Here is an 18,854-nt window from a genome sequence, read left to right as displayed (position 1 = left end):
TTTTATAGCCGATTCCGCTATCACCTTACGATTACACGAAGGGTCGAGTAAATGACTACGTATTGTGTTTCCATGGAGCGGATAAACTCGTTTCCTTGACGCCGGTTAGAGACGCTCATAGAAATTGTCAGTCTCCGCTGATTTTAATCGCGTAAATGAAAGGCGTTATGCGTCTCGGACGCATCGGCGCATCTGTTGATTGTCTTGGAGGAGAATTAGGTCCGTTGGGAAACGGTGTCAGTCGTCGGAGAAGTTCTTTCAGCCTCCTCTAGCTGGAAGCCACAGCAGGTTGTAATTGGAACCATTGGTATCTGGATAGTCGATGTTAACATCGGGAGTTATTTAAATTAAAATGCAAATTGGATCATCGGCCGCTACCGGTTATTGCTTCCAGTATTCCCTACGTTATTCTTTTACGTCTCCGTGACTCTGATCGATGGTTGCGCCAGCGGTTACATCCACGTTAGTTCTCTTTTTCTTTGGTTCCACCTAACATGGAGCGTGAAACTCGATTAAAGAATCGGAAGTTCAATCAAGTTCTTGTAATCCGTAAAGGGACGAGTATAAAGTGACGTGAGAACGAAGAGTACTCGGCATTAACATAATGGCACACCGTCCTTTTCTTCTACGTCGAGTAATCAAATCGTGCGATGCCTTTTTTTTCAAGCGTTCGTAGTTACGGTCGTCCCGTGCTTTTTTCGATACACCCGTTGAGTACGCGGAACGGATTCTACGGGGGTGGCGCGTGTGCTGTTGATCCGCGGCGCGGACCGGTTCGGGTCATTCCTTTTTTTTCTCTGGTCCGATCGGGACCTTTTTTTTTTTCGCCCGTCGATACACGTATCCAGGTGTGACGTCACGCGAGGAGGCGTGATAGGTTGTACACGCTCCGGTGCGTGTGCGGGCCCACGCGCGCTCATCAGTTTCCCCGATCCTTCGATCTAAATACGCACGAGCCGAGACACGTCGCAAAAATAATACGTGCTCGTACCTGAACGATTAAACGGATGTTCGAAATCCTAGCGGCCGGTCTTTATCGTTGATTCCTCGCATCGTTGCTAGCGGTTTCATTTTTCAATATCTTCTATGAACGATTCGTGTCCCTTTGGACGAACTTTAAAGACGCTCCAGTTTCTTGTCCGCTGGGACGTGAAGAATTCATAGAGTTTCTTTGAGGCGACGATCGAGGGAAAGGGAATGCTGGACTCGGCTCGATCCCAGCCTCGTTTCCACGGCTGGTACTAATTAAAACGGTGGCCAGCGAAATAGAAGACGAGCAAAACCCGAAGCCGCGGCCGATATGAAAGCGAGGGCATCGCGAAGGGCCACTGGGAAGAAGTTCGTTAAATAATCGATATCGATGCGAATCCTGGAAGCGGCTGAGAATGAAATTGCTAATGTTATATCCCCGAGGATCGGTGCCCGCGCTCTCTGAGAACCGACTGATTAATAATTCCAACGTATCCAGAGGTTTCGTCGTTAGAATCGAACGTGACGGTTCTTCCATCGAGGTTTCCACGAACCGATGACACTTGGGATCTCTCTCTAGGTCCGCGCCGAATCCTAACCGCGACGAAAGAAAGCGAAATCGCCCATCTCTATTCGGTCGTCCCTCGGGGATAGAAGAAAGTTAGGAATGCGCGTTTCAGTGTTCGTGGAAACGTGAATCCGATCAGGATTTCGTTCGTCGTTTTGCCTGCGAATCTTCTTCGGCCCGCGACAGTTTCGATCAGGATCACCGTTGAATAATTTCAAGGTACTCTCGATATCTTTGTAAAACACGAACGCGATACTTATCAGACGTCTCGCGTCTGGAATGTCTGGAGAACCCCAACAAGGCTCGAGAAAGAGAGACAGAGAGATCCGGTCGGAAAAAACGTTTCGCGAATCGATATCGAAAAATTGCAAGGATACGCGCGCCGGTAGCGAGCCATTAGCTCGAATCGTTGCAAGGCTGTTCGTCATCTCACGGTTGGCTAGCCATGAGCCTGCCGAGGAGGCATAAGCTCGACACGCGACCCACACGCGGCCTATCTCTCCCTCTCGTTACTCGCCTTTTCTCGCCGCACCGGGGCCCGGCCGATCTCGTCGGTACCTATCCTTTTCTCCGGCCACGTTCCATTTTCCTTCGCTCTCTCTTTATCCCTCGACGCGGGACAACGACGCAGCGACGAGAACAAGACGGAAATAAGATACGACACAGCTGATACGCCTTCGTCCGGGGATTACGCGCTAGGTGTACGGAGATCGTCGATGATGTCATTTCCAACTATAAACTGCCGCCATGTGCAACGCCGCCCGCATGGACGAACTTGATGTACGCGGCGTGATTTCGTTCAGGATACGGGTAGATAACGGTGATAAGTGCACGTAAGTTACCATCGGTTTTAGGATGGACATCGCAAGTCGTCGACGCGGTCCTTTTTATATTCGCTTATTTTTCTCATTGTTCACTTTTATCGCTGTGACACTACCGTGCAAATTTATCCGATTCATTTGAGACTCCGCATAATTGACTTTTATCGCAGCACGTATCATTGTAATGCGTCGCCTGGCGCTCGTGGGTAAACAGTTTATTAGGCTGTTCGGAACCTGCAACGAAAACGGGGATAGTTTCGCTCGGGCTGAGTCTGCCCGATAACCGAGTCGCGTCGTGGAGAGAAATATGCGCGCACGTCCGAAGTACGCATTGTAATCTCGCCGTGTCGCAACGCGTGTCGGTGAATGAGTTAAATCGGTGATAGCGGAGGTATAATTTTGGAATTCCAGTCTCGCATAACCTTCTTGCAGATATCGGACACCTAATGCCAGACGCGTAATTCGCGAGTAAGTAATTTATTTCCCATTGTGCCCGTCAATTTTCATGATATTTCAAAATTCCGAGGAATCGAGCTCGATCCGTGGTCATGTATCGCTCACGCGCTTTGAAACGTTCGAACGACTTCCGATTGTCGATTGAAAAATTCCCAGCAAATATTCGATCGACTTTCGGTCTCGCGCGATTGCGGCCCGGTCGGCCGATTTTTCGCGGCGGTGCGCGATTATTAATATCCCGGAGGCAGCCGTGCCGCCGGATCAGCATTCCCAACGACATTTCTCACGAACCGATCCGCGTGAGTCGAGAAAAAAAAAAAATCCGGCCCGTTATCGACCGCTAGAAATTTATACCGGGGACCCTTGCCTGATAAAACAAGGAATTCGAAGTCACCGTCGTCGGGACGAATGAAGTGAAGGGGAGGTTTGCTACGGAGTCGGAGCGAGCCGAGCCGAGCTGCGCCCGCGACATCAATCATCCTGGCCGGGCAAGACTTTCACCGGCTGTTACGACGACGACGTCCGCGTAGCCGCAACGAAAGCCTTCGGTTTCGTTCCTTATCCACTTCCATACAATACGTGCTTCACCCTTGTTGGTTTTATCAAAACTCTTTTTGCATCGCGTTTAACCCTCGTTATTATGCCACTTTCCCCGACTCTGTTTAGAAATGGTGATACGCCGTGGATTTTATGCATTTATAATGCGAAGAAAGTGCCGTTTTATTACTAGTCTCCATAAGACTACTTTGTAAATCAAACTTTTAGCTAGTAAACCTTGTACAGGATTCCAGTGATGTGGCATTCTTACTTATAGTCGTAACATCCTCAAGTTTCGTCAGGAGATACAAATATTTCTGGAATTGTTTCCAACCATTGTCATCGAAGCTATTTCAATTGAACCCCGTTATAAGTATTCGCGTACCGTTTCAATAAGTAGAAAACGGTCCCCATTCGAATCGCAGCATGACTCCCGTTGGGAAGCTGCACGTGCATTTCGACGCGGGTGAAATCGTCTTCTGAAGTTCGACGGATTCTCTCCATACCTGGAACGCATTGAAATAAACGAATCTGAGTGCTTCACAGTAATTTATTGGCTCTTGACTAAAATCAAGATCGTAGAATTTGAAATTGGAAGGAAGCCGGAGAAGACGGTAGCTTCGAGACGGATGATTCAATCGAGGCGATTCGCGTTCTTTCAGCGACACGTTCTTTCCCGCCCACGGACGGTTGATCGCCTCGATCCATCTGGAACGAAGGGAGGAAGAGGGAGACGAGAGCAACAAAACCCCGATCCTGGTAGGATCGACTCTCTGTTCGACGATGATTCAGGCAAATCGATCGGACTCTCTTTCGTCGGCTACATAATGTTCCGCCCACGGGCCATCGTGTCGCCGCGCGCCGGATCGCGAAACGAAAAATCGAGGAGTCGCTCGATGAAAAGGGACCCGGCTGACATCGCGTCCTCGGTAGCATCGTTACATGGTTTTGTTTAATAACGATCAGACCGTACGATTCTGGCCCGGCTTCTCTTATTACAATTCGCGTTCCCGATCGCATTCCATCAGTCGCTCGGAAGCTGCTGGTAATCCGTGTACAGCTAAAAATGAATCATTTTCTTTAAACTAAACTATACGAGAACGTTTCGTGAACGCCTCGTTAATAAGAGAATTAGCAATTGGTTCGACCTTAGTTTACGAACGAAACTTGAACGCGTACAATGAACCGTAAATCAGGCAACAATCTCCCGAGGAAACATTGTTTTCTTGAAAAACTTTCTCCCGAACAGCCCTTGTCAAATGAAACGAACCGTGCCGCCAATTACCACCTGTAAGAACTCTCTCGCGAACGTCAGAGTCCCGTCGACGAGAGATTTCGAAGCGAAGCGGGCCCTGAGGGTTTAAGACGGACAACGGTCGGACACCCAACGCGTCCCACCCACGAGCTCGGGTGATGATTCGCCGAGCGAGCGGGAGCACGAAAACACAGAGGAGCGCGGTGAAAAGTACCATTGATCCAGCGCTATATTTCTCCCGGCTGGACTTTATTGAAGAGGACGGGGAGAAGCGCGAAGCGGAGGGGGACACAGGGGGTGGAAGTATTGAATTCATCGGTGTACGCATTGTCGACAAGATATACGAAGCTAGGGGTTACGGGTTAAGTGGAGCCTGTACCGTCCAGTAAATAAGCCTCCTCCTCGGCCGCGGTGTGTTACGTGTATGTACTGTGGCGCGGTACGGCGCGGCGGCGGGTTTTACGCGTGTGGAAAGTGTGCGCCTAGGCCGGGGCCACGGGTTTCACGGGGCAATTTATAATCGTAGCCCCGGGTTCAATGGAACTCTCTCGAACGAGTGTGGGACGGCCCGAGAACAAAGGGACACCCCGGTGCAAGGAGCCACGGCGCGCGGTGGCTGTGACCGCCACCATCCTCGCTTAAATCGATGATTAGTCGCTCGGCAGCTCTTTTTGATTCGACCGGGTGAATCTGCTTTTGAATGGCTGCCGAAGCAGAGGTCAAGTGGTGTAAGACTCCGAATGGAATTACGGAGCGTGAATAAAAACAAGAATTATGGGAGATAATAATTCGTTTCACCGATTACTCGTCACCGACTCTCTGGTAATAAAGAATTGGGTTCAGCTGTTATCAAATCTCTCGTGCTGGTTCACGGCTGGGAGGGTACAATTTTCAAGAGCGAACGAAAGTACTTCTGGCTCAGAACAGATTTCCATCTGCAATGACTTTTAATTGTGATCGTGATTCGAGACGCTGCGAGCGTGTATCTACCGGTCGAAAATAATCGTGCTAGCCGAGGCTCTGGCACGGAAAGGGTGAAGCGAACGGAAAGAAGAAGAGGCTGGAAACGCGGGGGAGGAGATCGTTCACAATAGCCGTGCTTTACCGCTCATTAGAGGCGGGGTCATAGGTCGCTTGGAACCGGCGCTTTGTGCCTCTCGTTCCTGTAACTCACGTACAAACAATGTCCACGCACGGTGGATAACCCCCTTCGGCCCGTGTATGCGAGAGCCTAGCGTGTACAGCCCCCTCGGCCGTGTTCGATCCTTTGTCCAAAAGTCAGCGGCGTTAATGAAGGGAGAGTCATTTTTATCCGGTGGACCATATACCGTGGGCGTAGTCCACGGCCAAATCGAGAGCAGCCCGTGTTATGGGATCGACGCGAAGCGACGTGTCGCGATAAATCGTGCTTCCGGGTTTGCGTAACTTCCATGGAATGCATCGAACAGAGGATTCGTTCAAATGATCCGCGATATTTTTCGCGAGACCAGAGAAAAATAAAAAACGATGCAGCCTTAAATATCGAGCAGAAATATATTATTAATATTATAATAAGAGACTGTCATTCGATTATGTAAAACCCGAGAGGTTTGCTTGATTAACAGGGCAATCTCATTAGTCGAAACATCGCGGTTGGTCACGGAATTAGCCAACGCTAGACATTGTCTCGATCGAACATGAATATAACAACGCGTATGATCGATGGGTGATGCGCGCATGCATCATCGGCCGGGTAAAGAGGGAACGATCGAAGGAAAGAACGGGGCGCGTCGATCTCAACTGGGTCGATCCCGATGGTCTATAATCCAGGCAGTGCCGCCGACAAATGGAGTGCTAAATAATCTCTCGACGAGAGCGGAAAAACGAGCAACAGATGCAGCACGAGCGAGGTGCCCGGGGAGCGACGCTCTCGCTACCCGAGTAATAAGTCATCGGAGAGTATCGAAGATGATCCCGCGCGTCTTCCCTCGCGCGAGATCCGGTTCTGGCCGGGAGCAATTTTCAAAATTGCCACGATTAATTCCGAATATCGCGTTTGCATTTTCTCCGTTCGACATCTCCCGCCCGGTGTACTCGTTTTTAAACACTGCTCGTCGAATTATTACGTCGACTTCTGTCTGAATGAGCAAAATCTTCCTTAAGTATTTGTAAGCGTTTATGTTCACGCTCGCTACAATCGTATGCAACAGTCGTTGTACTGTTCGGATTGATAATTACACCGAGACGCTTTGCTGACATATTTTTATGAAGGGAAGTAGTGATAATACGAAACGATTTTTTCCTCGAGGAAGCAAAGCGTTTCCCCGGGCAGAACGTGCACTCGGGCGAGTAGGAAGAGCCGGCCCGGCGGCGTGGCGGCGGATTCTGCGAAAAGGGCCGCGAGAGGACTCGGATAAAAAAAAGGAGAGAAGAAAGGGGGAAGCGAAATCCCGAGACGAACCCGTGCGTCGTCGCCGTTCTTGTCGGCCAGGCAGACGGCAGCAAAGGGGAACACCCTGTACATGCCAACGACATTCCCGAAGTGCAGCGTGCAGTTTTTCGCGGCTACCAAGCGCGCGTACTCTCTTCCTCTCTCTTTCCTTAACGAGAAGCCGTGACTCACGGACGGCAAGGGCGAACACGCACGTGCTCTCTCTTCCAACGAGTGCACGTAGGTACACGCGTGTAGATCTGTCCGTACAGGGTGTTTACGTTAGAAATAGCGACGGTCTTCCCCAGGCCTTGGACGACGAAAAGAGTATCGAACGCTCGTACGATATAAATAGAAGTGAATTCACTGACGTCGATTATAAATTTTGCAACTTTAAATCATTTTTCTATATCGATCCGCGAGCATGTCTTCTAATCTCAGTACGAAGAATCCAACTTTCAACAAAGAATCGTTAAACGCAAGGCGCCACTAAGTCGGATCATTGAAGCGAGATATCGATCTAAGTAAATCGGCGAACGAATTGAAAGGAAGTCACCCAGTATAAAACGCGATCGGATTCGTGTGGACGCGTACACGTGTACGTATACGTCTCGAGCATGTTCCGTTGGACGGGGTCCGTCGGTGTGCAAGTGGATCGAAAGATCGAAGCCGGGAGACGAGGAGGAAAAAGAAGAATACGACGGGGACGAGGACTGCTACGAGGACGAGTGGAACGACTGCGGAAAAGAGAGAGAGGGGGAGTAAAGCGCGAGATTTATTTGCCCGAATTTCGACGGTTGGCCGATGTACCGTGGCTGCTTCCAAGGAATGCATTTCGCATTCGGGATCTTCCACAGGAATATGTGTCTGCGGCGCGGGGGTTCGAGGTTTCCTTCTCGGACCCGCTGGACCAGTCGCCACGGATTTGTTATTGTTTTCGGAGACGGCGTTTCAGGAGCCGTTCCAGCCTCTCTCAGTGATCTAGTCTTTCACGGGCCAGACAAAAACATCGACGTACTCTAGGTACTCGTATTTTATAAAGAAAATGCGTGCAACGTTGACTCGCACGTTTCGTTACTTACACCGTGTTTAATATTTATAATTGGCTATTTGTACGTTTATCTCCTCTGTACTTGATTGATATTGTATTTGATGATTACACTATCATATTCCAAGAACGACGACTCTCCGGGAGATCCCGTTTACTGGTTGCCACGTGGAACTAGTCGATCTTGGTTTCCGCGTGAAACCAGTAGTGGCAGCTTATTCGGATGATGTATGGCCGGCGATACGAGACGTAATTAGTATTCCATCGGGGGGAAGGATCCGAGTCGTGTATCTCCATATTATCGTAATTATGTTCAGACTAAAAGGGCGATGGAGAGGAGGAGAGAGAGACACTTTGAAGGATTCTCACCAGAAACCAGTATAAGTTGCGACGCAACGTCCCCGGCGTTAAACGCCTGGCGTCTTTTACCGTTCCCGTATTAATCGAACCGATTAAAGCCGGATTGTTCGTATTTACGTTGACTACAGAGTCGAAAGAGATGCAAAGCGCATTCTTAAAAATCGCGAGGAGTCGAATCGATTTCGAATGATATACCGATCAGAAATATCGTGGACGTAGAGTGTCGTTAACCTTCGAGTCGATCGGTCGAACGCAGGATCGGCGCGGTCGAGCCGCTGTCCGATGGAGAGATCGACGAGGTCGGTGATGTATCGTTTCTGATCGAACTCCCCTCCCGAAATCGGCGCTATTAGGCCGTTGGCATCGGTTTTTACCGTCCAACCGAAAGGACTCCGAAGAGGGTAGGGGCACCGATCCCGTAACGCACGCACGGGGCGCGTTTTTAAACTATAATGCCGTGTTCGAAGGGCCGACACGGGGTTCGCCATTGATCACCGCGTTTCAGGGACTAGATTTATGTCGACGAATGATTCACGGCGTGATTTACAGCGGATTGTCCGACGCGCGCATACTGATTGACCATTTATTCCGTTCACCAGACGCGGCGCGTCGCTTGCCCACTAATCACTTACTGGGTTAAGGTGAAATCTCCTCTTTCTCCGATCGGGGCGTCGGCGTCGCGTCGTTTTTCTCTCGGGTTTTCTCAGCCTCGGCGAAGGTGACCCATTCCGGACGACCACCCGAGTCGAAAGTTCGAACTTCCTGGTTCGAACGAGGAACGGCCCCTATCGTGTTCGACGAGAAGAAAGTGTGGAACCGCGCGAACGATACGGCCGTACAGCGTTGATCTCGGCTTAATTTTAACTTTAACGCCGCGTCGACTCTTCCTGCATTGAACAATCTAGAATCAATTTAGAATTTTGTGAATCTCGATTGACGCATTCAGAAGAGTCTTCTGCGAGTCGAATATCGGTAAACGATGTACCAGTTGGCGCCGCCCACCAGGTAATCTCCTCCGTCTGTACTTGCTCCGCTCCGACAAAATCACGGTCTCATCGATTTCATCTCGCCGCAGTTGGCTCCGGCATAAACGGAGAGAATCCCTCTTCGAACGAGCCGCGTTTTTCCGTGGCCTGTTACTTAAGAGTCGGTAGAACACGGCCGGTACTCGAACGAACCCGCGTGTTTTCTGTCGGCGTGGCGAATCAGCCGAAAGTCCCGCGGGACCGCTCTTCATCCTTTTTCCGAACCGCTCTCGGAGTCCTCGACCGATTCGTGGCTCGATCACGAAGGCAGGGCACGCGTCTCGCCCGTAGAATGTCGTCGTAACGAGGTGTTCCACCCCGCCGTCCCTGGCCGCCCCTCCTCCACGAACGAAAACCCGGTTGCGTGCACGGAGCGGATTTCTCGTCGTTCGTCTGGTTCGCGTCCAGAGAGGATGATCCCTCCGTACGCGGCAGGGTAGGGACCGAACGTTTAAATTAGGCAGGGAATCCCGTGGAATCCGCGAAAGAAACGGGCCGCACGGCATTCCGCGAGGTTTTGATACGCCTTCGGGCATATTGGTCGCCCGGGGGTACCATTAGCCCTTATGCGGTGGGAATGACTCCTGGGGGCCCTAACCGGTCGCCATTCTTTCGCGCGCTCCAGCGCGGTGGGCCCCCGCGTTTAAACGCTTGCACGCTCTAAATCCTACGTTTAATCGGGCCGCGAATTCGTCCCCGGTGATCGATGGGGTCGTCGATTCGCGCGCACTCGGTCCGACGCCGAACGGAAAAAGAGAGGCTCGCGACGCTCTCTGCTCGTCGTAGCTGCGCTCGAGTATTTTATTGCCGCGTCGTAACGCGTACCTACGTGGGAGAAGATGAACTCCGCTGTACGTCCGTCCGCGAGAGACCGTATCGACGTCTATGGAATTTATATTGGTTCTGTTCTGTTGGTATTCTTTGGTGACGCTCGCAATAATCGTTAATCCCGGTTGGGTTTCAGAGTCTGGCCACAGGTTGGACAGCGGCTCCCCGTTCTGGAGGATTCAGCTCGATCAGGATCTCCTGGACACCATCAGCGCGATATACCCGGAGTGGTTTAAGGTAAGCTGCTACCTCTGCTTGTTCCCGATCGGCCTTCGAGCGTCCTTGAAACGATATAACGAGGATAACGAGGTGCGCTCCTCGTGCAGGACTACACTAATACCCGAGCCTCGACCTCGTCCTCGCCCGGCACCGCTTCCGATGGTCAGTTGAACGCCGAGGGCATCGTGGCCGCCGACGCTAGTGCCGTCCCCGAATACAAGGTCACCAAAGGTGACGCAAAGTCGACGAAGTCGAAGGCGAAAAAGGCGGACAGCCTCAAGGACAAGGAGAGGGACCGGAAGGAAGCCAGACGGGAATCCAAAGACGAGAGGTGATTACTATGTGCAATGAATTTGCAAAACGAGATCCTCGCGAGTTACTGACCCCTCGAATTCTGGGCTCGTTCAATCCATTTTCTGCTACGATCTATCTGGGTTAACTTCTTCGGATGAATAAAGCCAACCCAGTATAATTCAAAGCAGTTGGAATCATAGTAAGGACTTGTTTTTAATTTATGTTCTTTGCATTTCCGTTATCAAAGTAGCGCCTGTTCTTTAGCCAATCTCTTTTCGCGAATCACCAATTTATTTCTCTTCGAAATTCCTTTCCTCACAAGGTTCCTTTCGTGAATCTGAACGCTAGACAGTTTAATATTATACGTTCTACGTAACAAACATCCTCCGCTTCCTTTCTTTCTCTCTCTCTATCTCTCTCTCTCTCTCTCCCCCTATCATTGCCAAGCGTCTTGAAACGTTTCATCGGAGACGGTATTAATTTTATCTGAACTTTCTACGTTTGGCACAGCGGTTATCTCGGTGGCAACGGTTTATACGCGTTCCCGGCTCGAATGACCCGATTTTATGCGCGATTTCAGCACGTCGTCCATCCTTCGTGAACCGCTCGCGACGCCCGCGAAGATAAACCGTATCGATGTTACACGCCGACTTATCGCCCCGCGCTAAATCATTTCGCCGATCCGAAAGGGTGGAGGATGTAACGGCTTCCGAGTACGAGTATCCGCGGCCGCGGGCGGTAGTAACGTAAATAAACGTGGTTAATAAAGAAACGAGATAGCGCGCGATCGTAACATAGTCGCCGAGAGTCGCACGAATCCGCGTACATATTCCTACGTGTTTCTTGATAAACTTTAATTGGCCAGTTTTGTTACGTAGAACAGCTGACGTCGCAGAGCATCGCGCGGTTTAATGGAGGTTCTCAACGATAAACTGCGATACTCGTTCGCACCGCCTTGCAACAGGCCGCAAATAGATACATGAAGGAGAATAAGAATTTCCTCGTAAATTTATGGACTGTAAAATTGTTGGGAAATAAATTCATCGACGCGTTGAGATATACGATATTGTTTATTATATGAAATCGTCAGAATCTGAAATGTTGCCATGATCGAACTTGAGATTGCTCGTAAAAACGAATGGCAGCGTTGATTGAATAGAGCGTAAAAATTCTGGGCGAATAAGAAATCCGTTCGATCGGACACTAATATGCCAGAGGGATTTCTTGCCTAGAACCGTTCAAAGGGGTCGGTCGCTCGCGATCCGGGGGGAACGGGAAGGGAGACAGAGAGGAGGGGATCGGTTTTCGTCGCTTTCTGATGAAAACGTTCCATCGGCTTCGATCCGGAGTGTCGATTGATCCGTCATTCCTTCATCATCGGCAAAAACATGGGTGGATGATGGCCCCGGATCCCGGGATTGACACTCGTTTCGCCGGTCTCGTGTCTCTCGGTCCTTCTTCCTCCGACCGATTCCCCCCGCGCGGCTCGACGCATCGACGTATGAAAGATTAATTCACGAAAAACGGGACGTTTTGCTCGTTTCGCTCGGACCCGCAGGGACGGTGGAAACGGCAAGAAGGGGACGAAGCCCTCGCCGCAGCAGGACAAAGTGGCGGACGTGGCAGGAAGGAAGACCGCGGGTGGTGTTCCAGGATCGCAACAAGGCGGAGAGATGGCCGAGGGTAATCAGTCGCCGCCGAAGGCGGAGGTCGACGACTCGCCGCTTCAACACGCCATGGATCGCAACAAGGAATGTGAGTACATTTACATTTTATTGCTACCCTTTTTTGCCCGGCCGGGTCCCCGTGTCCTTACGGTTTATGACCCTTAAACGAGTGGAGTACGCCGCACCGCCGCGGTGGTAATGCATACCCTGCGCCGCCGGTTCTTGCCTCCCCGCTCGATTCCCCGCGTTTCGTCAACGATCCGTCGCGATTTTCTGGACGATTCCGATCCGATACGATCCCCTCGAATCGTCCAGAGCGATACGTTTTTATCGAGTCGAGATGCCGCTTCGTAAACGCGATTCCCCCGTCGATCTCGGTTCACATTCGACGGGAGGCCGAGTACACTTTATCACCCTACGTTTTTATGAATCATATACATCTTTCTATGACCGACGTCTACTCGTATAGGATTTCATTTAAATCTGAAAATTCGAGGGACAATATAATTCTGTTATGAAAATAATAATTGATCAGTGACAAGCAAATTGCTCGGAGCTTCCCGTTGCATCGGGAGGCACGTCCACGACTCCGATGAGCGTCCATCGATCGGTCGATGAATCTTGGGTTCCAGCGCGCGCGGAGGAGGAAGTGTCGGTCTCGACGTCCGGAATAATCGATGAAAACGGTTAACGGTTTCACCGCGCCGGTACGACGACGGTTCGCTTCCGATCGAACGCGTGAGCTTTGCCTCGGTTGCTATACGAGTTTCCGATCGCGCAACTATGTTACGTGCGATCCAGCGTTGCAGTTATTCGTGCATCGTACATGCTCTTAGTATAGCTACAAACATTTGCCTATTTTTCTCTAGTTTGAGTTGTTCCAATCAACTTTTCATTGCTGACGATAAAAGGTGTAGCAAGTACTTTTTGAGAAATGTTGAAGAGATCACCTCTTCGCTACTTAAAAGTTAAACGGTGTCTCGGTCCGATGCGAAACTCGTGGCTCGCAAGAAAGTTATACCGACCACCGGCGCGAGTCGGACGTAACATCGGCCCCGAACATCGGTTCGAGCAACACCGTCGAACAATAATACAACAAGAGGCCGGTAATAACTCATCGCAAGGCGGAGTAGGTAGGTTGGTACACGAACGGACACGCACGCAACCGGGACAATGCGACGAAGCCGCGGTCAAAGTAGAATGAGGCGCTGCACAATATTGCGTCGGATCCCGAAAATTGATTTCGCCTCGCGAACGGACGAACGAGCCGCTGGTCGGTTTTTGCCGTTGCTCGTCGCATACGTTATCCGGGTGCAGCACGCGAGCAACGCCGGCCGGGATCGATCGACGTATAAATACGTCGAGACGGCGGACGCGCGGTGCGACCCCCGCGGTGTGTTTGTTCCGCGTCGGTACTCCTTTTCTCTTCTTCGTATCTCTTGCCGACGATGAATCGTAACGCGTACAGCCGGTCCTCGTTAAAACCCGAGTCGGACCACCGGCTACTCTTCGAACGTCATTTCGTCGCGTTCGACCCGATCTCCTTTCTTTTTATAATTGCTTTTTGCCAATCGCCAACGTACAACGACGACCTCGAATCGCCGGTCGACGTACAAGCGATATAAAATTTACCGATAACTGGCTCACTTACGTGACTACATTTTCCATCTGGGAATTTCATTGTCACCCTTCGATGTCATCTAATAATATTACATTATTCGTTGGCGACGGTTTACAGAGCAGCGAACGGTCGTGACTCGTTTCTCCACGTCCTTCCATTGTCCCACTCGGTCGCGTTCCTTGGAAAGCGACTGGAATCTCGCCCCCTCGAGAATCGACGACGTCGCAACTAGTGAAATATCCAGAACGCGTTCCCGCGAGAGATTTTCCCGCGTGAAAACCGACAGTGGGACGTCCAGCCCCCGTAATTCCGAAGCGAGTCGCGTTCGCAAACACCTGTGTGGAAACTGTCTCCGGCTGATAATTCACTTGGTGTTACGTCTCGCCGCTTCCCTTGTACATGATCGTATGAGAGTTACCTGCGTGACAGCATCTCACGAAGCCAGTTGCCCGATCGATGGGCGTAAGACGAATTAAAATATCCGTTACCGGCTTACCAGCCGGTCAAATCATCTCTACACCTGCGCGTTCACAATAGTGAATCGGCAGAATTCGAATTGAAATCGCGTGTATACTTAGCTGTGCGTACGCGAGGGAGAAAGAGGCGAGGAAAGGGAGAGGGAGTCGCGCGTTCGAATATTCGAGCGGACAGGTAGGTGCGCTCGAATACGCGACTCGGTGCAGCAGGTATAAATATACGGGGAACAGGAGGCGTGCCTATTTATAACGGTGATATCATCGACGATTACCTACGCTTTCGCGTGAACAATCGTAAATTCTCCCGGCGAAAGGGTGCGGAACGATTTCAGTACTTTACTCGAATCCCTCGATCTCTTTCTCGCTTCCGGCGCTCGCCTTTTCCCGGATCCCTCCGAACGAAATCTGTCTCGAGACCGTTCGCTCGCACAGACGAGAGAGAGGAAGAAAGAAGGGGAGCGTGACTCAAAAGTTGGAGTCGCGAACGATTTAACGTCGATTTCGTATCTCGATAGGCCCCCGTGTCGCGTGGGCAAAACGGTGCCTTCGAAATTTACTCGGCCATTCTACGCGGTTTGAATCGCGAAAGCTGCTACGTCGTGTCATTTTCCAGCGACTCTTCTTCGCGTAAATTATTGTACGCACATTGTATGTACACGACAAGGGTGAAAAGCGACTGTGCGAGTTCCTTAGAATTTATTCATCTATTATTCCTTCTCTCGAGCATTCCGACGTCGCGTTCGTAAAACGGAGAGAGAAATCGGAATTTCATTGGCGCATGCGGAACCTGACAAGAGACAACTCTTCTAAAATGCTCTTGAACGCGCGATTAAACCGACTGGAAACAGGGATGTTGTGCGTTTCTCGCGACGGGGACACCCGGAGTCGTCGCTTAATGACCGAAGTTCGCGAAGGTAATTATCGGTCGCAGGTTTGCACTCGAAAAATGCATGCAAATATTGAGCAGCAAGGAGGTCCGAGTTCGATGTCGACTCGTCTGCCGTTTCGTAATGGAAAATTATGTCAGGATTATGCTTGCCGCGACACGACCGAGCGGAGGCTTCGTTCACGAGCCGATAACCTCGGGTTGGCCGCGGCCGAACGCTTAATGAGACGTCTTCATTAATGGAACGTCCCACGCGACGACGATCCTCGTTTTCCATTATAACGGCGGCCGCACCACCACGGCGGTCCGGCTTCTTTTTGTCCCCCTTCAGTCCCTCCTTCTCTCTTAAGCTCGAGGAAACTCGACGCGGATACATTTTCACCGCCTTGCCTCACCACACATATTCTCTCTTTCTCTCTCTCTCAATCTCTCGTTCTGTCTTTCATTCTCTCTCTTGGCCAAACGAATTTCATAATGGCCGGCTAATTGGCCCAGCCACCGATTAAAGCGATACACCTCCCGATTTCTTTACGAAAGACGGCCCACCTTCCTACCTGGCCTCGACATTTTGGTTCCTTTATAACCATACGAGTGGGTGATGATTATTGGAAATCGACATGCCGTTACTTGAATTCCTGAAAATTATTTCCTCATGGAAATTTTAATTCTCATTTTTTTAATTAATTCGTTTAACGAGTAATATCTTAATAACATCCAATTTTCTCATTCCAAATTCACTCCAAGGATAATGACTTTTATATGCCCTAACTTTTGTTTCGATAACTGTTATATTTCTACGGTCACTCTTGTGTTAATTATTATAAATGGCAATAGTTAGTCTCTCATACTGGATTTCGATAAAATATCTTCCAATCGAAAGCACAGTTTCTTGATAACGAAAAACCGGTGAAGATTCGTCTCAACGATTTCTTGTCTCCACCCGCGTGATCTTCGGATGCGGGTGATTCCAAGTAGAATCGATAGTCCGACATTTATGCTTTTTCCTCTAAACACGTAAAGTCGTTCGGCTACGCCTTTACGGGACATAATTATACGGCCGTGCGCTTTGAAAAATCCATTCGGCGTCCAATTACCGAGCCGGCGCCGTTTTTCTACGTGACGCGGCTCCGGTTACGTTACTCGCGTAACAATCTTTGGTGAAATTAATTAAATGAAAAGCAAGACCCCTCTCTCTCTCCCTCTTTTTCTTGTAACTTTCGGCTCTCGCTCTTTCCCGACCTGCTACGGCCGTAAAACCGCCGTTCGGTGTCGGCTTTTTACGGCCTTGTTCAACGCGCGCGCGCGCGAGCACTCGTTCTCGGAGGGTTAAGTCAATTTTAAATTCACCTTAACCCATTTCGAGGGTTACAAATCTCCGCTGTTTATCTCAACATTTAATAATCGCATCGAATCGGATTTTTCAACGCCAAGTGGTATTTACTGTTTATTTCTACAATTAAACGAACGACAACTTTATTTCTTATCGAGAAAAGATAGAATGTCATTAAGTACATTACGATTGACAATTGACCGTGGTATAAATTCATGAATCACGATAAGATGAAATTTTTATGTCTTATTTTAAACGCTTAGGAACGTCTGTCCATAGAATTATAACGACGTTATTGCTACACTTCTTTAAAGCTGAACCATTCGCGTAGACACATCTCGCAGCAGAAAGTTCAACGAGCGCGTAGGACGCGTTCAACATCGTTCCTCTCCATTCGTCAAGATCTCCGCGGTCTCCGGATGAGAAACTCGCGATCAGTTTCACTTAAAATTCCGTTCTTTCCAACACTCCTCGCTGTTCGATGATTTATGACGCTCGTTTCCATACACCCGCTTTTCGTCCCTGGATTTTAACGAGACTCATCGTTTTCCACTTCAAGTATCACTAGTACTTATCATGACACAGGGTATTACTTACGACACCAATTTGACAAGTATATTATGTAAACGTTTACATATTTTATGTTAATACTTTTAAAACCGCGGTTTTAAAAATTGTACTCTAAAAAATAGTTTTATTAATCTAATTTTAATCACGTTTTCCAAGTGTATTAACATTCCTCTCTCGAATTTTCTAACGAATTTTCACTTTTCAAACGGGAAGGCGAGAAATGCAACGCAGAGCGACGAGGACAGCCCATAATCCCACTCGCGTTCGCTTCGCGGATCAAGAATAGTTCCGACAATCTCGTTTACGTTCTATATCTAATTTATTACATGTTGGACGCGTGTACTCTCGAATTAACTCAGAACGCGGCGCGTACTCGCTGTCTCACCGCGAGATAACCGATCGCCCAGGACTGGTCCACAATTCATACCGATATACAGTATGCAATCGGTAACAAAAATCCTACTCGAGCGAAGAAACACATTTTACTTCCAGATACTATTTAACCAGTTCAACTATAAATCTCGACGATCATCGTGTTTCATATCGTGTAATAAGTTCTTTAAAAGAGACTATTTTTATGCAAAACAAGACGCATGTGATGTGAATTTCAAAGACGAAATTTAGATCGAGATTCGTTTTACCCTTCGAAAATGTATGCACTATATTTCTGCATTCTTTTCTATCCAGTTTTTCTATAAATCAGCGGTTTACCGATAAAGTAACGGCGATCACGATCGGTCCACCGCGTAGATACAAGCGCGCGCGTGGCGCGTGCCAGCGCGGCGGCGTCGAGCGCAATTTCGAGATATCACGTAGCGACTTTCGAGGAGTGTTTCGTAACGCCGCGTTTTGATAATATTACGCCAGATTTTTCACGCTTGTCTCTCCCCGAGGGTGAGCGAGCGGCAGGGAAGGAGGAATCGATACCCGGCGTCATGCTTATAAATAAATCGCGCGCGTTATCGTTGCATATTCATACACATCGCGTGGCGTTGTGCCCCGAGTTCCCGTGGGCGAACCGGATCGGAGATACATACATATGTCGAATCGCAGCTGAAGGTATCGCATTGAAATCGCCGCCGAGAGGTCGGTACGCGTACTCACTCACCAGGTACGTACGCACTCGTACGCATACACGGAGACAGACGGACGGGCCGCCGCCGCAGTCTCGTCATCATAAAAAATCCATCGCGTGCTTATTTCGTGAAAGAAAGAGGGGCGATGCTTGCGTGCACTGCCCACGCGTGTAACACGCGCCTCCTTTGTGACGCGCCGAAAATTTCCGAACCACCGATTTTACATCGCGGTCGAATTTTTTTTTCCAATGGCTACGACTCGGTTCGCTTGAGACGCGAGCACGACCGATCCGTTTCGATGTACGGCCATCGAACGTCTTCGTCCGATGCACCCTGATCGTAACCGATAATATTTTCGTTTACTTTATGCGGACGATTTTTTGGTCTCTCGACTCTGGATGCGGGTAGCCAATTTCAAAATACATTTTATCGACTCCG

General features: G+C 49.6%; 1 protein-coding gene across 3 annotated transcripts in view; it reads left to right on the top strand.

The window, feature by feature from the left end:
- The window catches only part of LOC108629639 (MKL/myocardin-like protein 2), a 181,085-nt gene that overhangs the window by 101,976 nt on the left and 60,255 nt on the right, over positions 1-18,854 (top strand). For all 3 annotated transcript variants that reach the window (XM_018032417.2, XM_018032418.2, XM_018032416.2), the window contains exons 2-4: positions 10,414-10,514; positions 10,604-10,827; positions 12,349-12,545. In XM_018032417.2, the coding sequence (XP_017887906.1) occupies positions 10,414-10,514; positions 10,604-10,827; positions 12,349-12,545 (522 nt within the window). The remainder of the gene's footprint in view (positions 1-10,413; positions 10,515-10,603; positions 10,828-12,348; positions 12,546-18,854) is intronic.

This window comes from Ceratina calcarata, unplaced genomic scaffold (assembly GCF_001652005.2).
Source record: "Ceratina calcarata isolate Rehan_Ccalc_2016 unplaced genomic scaffold, ASM165200v1 scaffold579.2, whole genome shotgun sequence".
NCBI lineage: Eukaryota > Metazoa > Arthropoda > Insecta > Hymenoptera > Apidae > Ceratina > Ceratina calcarata.
The sequence above is the reverse complement of the archived record's forward strand: the minus strand, read 5'-3'. Positions and strand labels throughout refer to the sequence as shown.